At 49.4% G+C, this 5536-nt stretch overlaps 1 protein-coding gene across 1 annotated transcript in view; it reads right to left on the reverse strand.

Moving 5' to 3' along the window:
• Window positions 1–5536, reverse strand: part of ntrk3a (neurotrophic tyrosine kinase, receptor, type 3a) — a 261268-nt gene that overhangs the window by 220780 nt on the left and 34952 nt on the right. Inside the window, exon 2 of the mRNA XM_070439688.1 lies at window positions 3673–3747. Within this exon, the coding sequence (XP_070295789.1) occupies window positions 3673–3747 (75 nt within the window). The remainder of the gene's footprint in view (window positions 1–3672; window positions 3748–5536) is intronic.

The following is a 5536-nucleotide window of genomic DNA, read 5'->3' on the forward strand; positions in this document are numbered from 1 at the left end:
GGAGGAGACTGGGGGGACAGGAGGAGACTAGAAGGGACTGGAGGAGACTGGAGGAGACTGGGATGACTGGAGGAGACTGGGATGACTGGAGGAGACTGGTGACACTGCAGGAGACTGGAGGAGACTGGGGGCCGGGCGAAACTGGGGACCGGACAAGACTGGAGGAGACTGGAGGAGCCTGGAGGAGACAGGAGGAGACTGGAGGAGAGGAGGAGACTGGGGAGACTGGAGGAGACTGGAGGAGAATGGGGAGACTGGAGTAGACTGGAGGAAACTGGTGATACTGCAGGAGACTGGGGGCCGGGCGAAACTGGGACCGACAAGACTGGAGGAGACTGGAGGAGCCTGGAGGAGACAGGAGGAGACTGGAGGAGAGGAGGAGACTGGGGAGACTGGAGGAGACTGGAGGAGAATGGGAGGACTGAATAGACTGGAGGAAACTGGTGATACTGCAGGAGACCTGGAGGAGACTGGGGGGCCGGGCAAGACTGGGGTAGCCGGACAAGACTGGAGGAGACTGAGAGAAGCTGGAGGAGACAGGAGGAGACTGGGGAGACTGGAGGAGAATGGGGAGAACGGGAGTAGACTGGAGGAGACTGAGGACTGGAAGAGAACTGGAAGAGAATCTGGGGGCTGGAGAAGACTGGGGAGACGGGAGGAGATTGGAGGAGACTGGAGGAGACCGGAGGAGCCTAGGTAGACTGAGGAAGACTGGAGAAGACTGAAGGAGACTAGAGGAGACTGTGGAGACTTTAGAGACTGGACAGGAGGAGACTGGGGGCTGGAGGATGCTTGAAGATACTGGAGGAAATTGGGGGCTTGGAGAGACTGGGAGACTGGAGGAGACTGGAGGAGACTTGGGAGACTGGAGGAGACCGGAGGAGCCTAGGTAGACTGAGGAAGACTGGGGAAGCTGAAGGAGACTAGAGGAGACTGTGGAGACTTTAGGAGACTGGGACAACAGGTAAGGAGACTGGGGGCTGGAGGATGCTTGAAGATACTGGAGGAGATTGGGGCTTGGAGGAGACTGGGAGACTGGAGGAGACTGGAGGAAACTGGGGGAGAATGGGGGCCAAGCAAGACTGGGAACCGGGCGAGACTGGAGGAGACTGGAGGAGCCTGGAGGAGACTGGAGTAGACTGGAGTTGACTGGAGGAGCCTGGGACTGAGGAGACTGGAGAAGACGGGAGAAGACTGGGGAGAATAGAGGAGACTGGGGAGACTGAGGAGACTGGAGGAGACTGGAGGAGACTGGAGTTGACTGGAGGAGCCTGGGACTGAGGAGACTGGAGAAGACAGGAGAAGACTGGGGAGAATGGAGGAGACTGGAGGAGATTGGGGAGACTGGAGGAGCCTGGGGGCAGGGCGAGACTGAGGAGCGGGCGAGACTGGAGGAGCCTGAGAGACTGGAGGAAACTGGAGGGACTGGAAGAGGCAGGGGAGACGGGAGGAGACAGGAGGAGACTAGGGAGACTGGTGGAGACTGGAGCCTGGGTATACTGAGGGAGACTGGGGAAGACTGGAGGAGACTAGAGGAGACTGTGGAGACTTTAGGAGAATGGGGAGACTGGGACGACAGGAGGAGACTGGGGACTGGAGGTTGCTGGAAGAGACTGGAGGAGATTGGGGCTTGGAGGAGACTGGGGAGAATGGAGGAGACTGAAGGAGACTGGAGAAACTGGAGGAGAATGGGGGCCAGGCGAGACTGGGGACCGGGTGAGACTGGAAGAGACTGGAGGAGCCTGGGACTGAGGAGACTGGAGGAGTGGGGAGAAAACTGGGGAGAATGGAGGAGACTAGAGGAGACTGGGGGCAGGGCGAGACTGAGGAGCGGGTGAGACTGGAGGAGCCTGGGAGACTGGAGGAGACTGGGAAAGAGACTACAGGATACCATTTCCATCCCAGAGGGGAGTCTTGCCCACAGGTCCAGAGAGACCAGGGTGGCTGAGGGTGGGTAGACATGGGGGGAAGGAATCAGATTTACTGTATAGGATGGTTTGGCCAGGGGGGTTTAGGGAAAGGGAAAGGGGACCTAATTAAATGTCCTGGCTGCTATTCCAGCGTCATTTGATCAGTGTAAAATGGGCCGTAGGGAGGTGCTGTTGTTTGAGGCAGGCCGCAGTGCATTAAAATAAACATGCCTGCAATATAAGCCACCGCTAGTAGTCAATAGTACTGATGGAGTATGTGTGCCCACCAGACCAGGTGCCATGTCACTATGTGTTGGGTTAGGTGGGTCATTGTATTACATTAAATATGTCTTGCATATACAGATATGATCTTAATAAGAGCAAGTTTGCTACAGCAGGAAAATAATTCTGCAGCAACAGGAAATTTGAAATATTATGTAGATTATAATTCATGGACATTTTAATAGGGGTTGATACACTACATGACTAAAAGTATGTGGACACCTGCTCGTCGAAACATCTCATTCCAAAATCATGGGCATTAATATGAAGTTGGTCCCCCCTTCACTGCTATAACAGCCTCCACTTTGAACTTGCTTCCATTTAGCCACAAGAGCATTACTGAGGTCGAGCAGTGATGTTGGGTGATGTTCCAATTAATCCTAAAGGTGTTGGATGTGGTTAAGGTCAGAGGTCGTTGCAGGCCAGTCAAGTTCTTCCACACCGATCTCAACAAACCATTTCTGTATGGACCTCACTTTGTGCAAGGGGGGTATTGTCATGCTGAAACAAGAAAGGGCCTTCCCAAACTGTTGCCACAAATTTGGAAGCACAGAATTGTCTACAATGTCATTGAATGCTATAGCGTTAAGATTTCCCTTCACTGGAACTAAGGGGCCTAGCCCGAACCATGAAAAACAGCACAGACCCTTATTCCTTCTCCACCAAACTTTACAGTTGGCCCTATGCATTGGGGCAGGTAGTGTTTTCCTGGCAACCGCCAAACCCAGATTTGTCCATTGGGACTGCCAGACGGTGAAGCGTGATTCATCACTCCAGATAATGCATTTCCACTGCTTCAGAGTCCAATGGCGGCAAGCTTTACACCACTCATGGTGATCTTAGGCTTGTGTGCGGCTGCTCGGCCATGGAAACCCACTTCATGATGCTCCCGACGAAGTTCTTGTGCTGACCTTTCTTCCAGTGGTAGTTTGTAACTTGGTAGTGAGAAATTTGACGAACTGACTTGTTGGAAAGGTGGAAAGGTGGCATCCTATGACAGTGACACATTGAAAGTCACTGAGCTCTTCAGTATGGGCCATTGTACTGCCAATGTATGTCTAAGAAGATTGCATTGCTGTGTGCTCGATTGTATTTACCTGTCAGCAACGGGTGTGGCTGAAATAGCCGAATCCACTAATTTGAAGGGGTGTCCACATACTTTTGTATATATAGTGTACATGTTTTGTTAGTGCAAATCAAGTCAGAAATGTCAAAGTGGAAATTAAAAACTTTAGAATCCTTTTAAAGAATCAAATGCACTACAAGTTTGCATTTCCTGCTATGCAGGAAAAGTCTCTGCAAGAAAAGAGTGATCAAATTAAGATCCTACATCTGTAGCATGTTCAGGTCAGGATGACACAGCCCCATGGTCTCACAGCTATATGGTATGCTTTCATGGCTAGAGCAACAGTGGGCTCTGCAGAAAACACACATCAGTGGTTAATTAATGAGGTGTGCTTCTCCCCAAGTTGACACTCACAGTCTCTGAAGTCCAGTGTACAGCTCCATGTCCACATCCTTCAGGGTCTGCAGGCCAGTCCAGTTCTCAATGTGTCTGAGACATAAAAGGGAAAGAACAGAAGACAGTCAGTAAAAGCAATTTTAAATATGTTTTGTTCCGTTGGTTTACGCATTTGAGTTTGGTTTTCCCTCGTAAGAAGGTCTACAATTCAGTTCAGTTGTGAACTTCATGTTTTTAGTCAGTCCCATCTGAGGACGCTACAAGGCAAAACTGAACATTAATAGTAGTTTAGTCAAGATATGTGGGATACACTGTCTGGTAGAATAATTGTTTCGTGGATGTCCCCAAGTACGAGCACATTCACATGATTTACTGCTGGCTTAAATTATCTACAATGCAATTACATCCTGCGTAATGAGGGGACGTTTAATGAAAGCGAATTGCTGGAGGTCCCCGGAGTGTCTCCACAACACTGAACTAAAATCACTCTGGGTGCTCCATGCTGACTATTGCTGCTCTTGAACTGTACTAAAACTGACACTCAGCATTATTCTGGTAAGAGACATCCCCAAGAGCTGCGTGTTACCTTTGGGCCTGTTGAAATTGCAATACCACATTGTTTATGTATTGTGGGCACTTAGCTTTGTAAGACTCCAAATGAGTTCACGTTTTAAAGATTCACCACAGTGCCATGTCTCAAATTCGATCTGTCTCTTCCTTCTCTCACTTCACTCTCTCTTCCATTACCTTGCTCTCATCTACCTGCTCAATCGGGCTGACTTTCATCCTTTCTTTTAACAGACACTCTTTTTAATAGATTTTTACACATTTGACACATTTTCACACAACAGCACACCACACACATCCACCAGCACTCAAGCAGGTCAACAACATGCATTGCTGATCTCTGAGCCCAGGAAATTACATCCAGCCTCCATCTGTTACTAGCATCAGGTTTTGAAATTGTCTTAAAATATTTACATCAGCCATTCACATTTACCTGGGCCCATCTCCCTCTCTGGTCTGTTTATAATCAGTGCAGCATTCCATTGGTTCAGAGCAGGAAGACCATTCTAATCTCCCTGCTTCTCTTTCCATGTGATGCGTACATGTGGAACGACATCCTGGGCAGCTGCTGAGAAATGCTTTAGAACTCATCCTGATTGGTTAGCATGCATGAGCAGGCCCATGAATATGAGAGAGATCCGATGGCAGGTGAGATGTGAAATCTTGTCCAGGTGGCAGAGAGGTTATGTGCACAGCCGGGGTCACATGAGGCTAACACTGGACCCATATATACTGGACAGTATAGCTGACCTGAGACTAGAAGCTGATGTGGGTGATCTGCACTGAAATTGTGCATGTGTACTAGATGTAGGCTACAGTATGTATTATGTAAACCACATTATGTACTGGGTGGTTCAAGCCCTGAATGCTGATTGGCTGACAGCCGTGGTATATTAGACCGTATACCACGGGTAAGACAAAACATGCATTTTTACTGCTCTAATTATGTGGGTAACCAGTTTAAAATAGCAATAAGGCACCTCGTGGGTTTGTGATATCCTCTACGGCACATATGTCAGAGTCAAGGCCCGCGGGCCACATCCGGCCCGCGAGAAGGTTTTTTACGGCCCCTGGGATGATCTTGATTTATTATTAGAACCGGCCCGCAGACCGCAGCAAGCCGGCAGCCCGCAGATCTTTTACACGCACCAATACTACATTTCCCACAATGCAACGGTGACGCACCGAGCAGTAGGCTGCTTCATTTCAATATTTATTGGCACAGCAGTCGTCAGCATCACAGTAAAATTAACTTTCAGATACCCATCAAAAATGGCAAAACGGAAGGTGGACACTGAGAACCGGGGGTTTCAAA

The sequence above is a fragment of the Salvelinus sp. IW2-2015 genome, linkage group LG4q.1:29 (assembly GCF_002910315.2).
Source record: "Salvelinus sp. IW2-2015 linkage group LG4q.1:29, ASM291031v2, whole genome shotgun sequence".
Lineage (NCBI taxonomy): Eukaryota > Metazoa > Chordata > Actinopteri > Salmoniformes > Salmonidae > Salvelinus > Salvelinus sp. IW2-2015.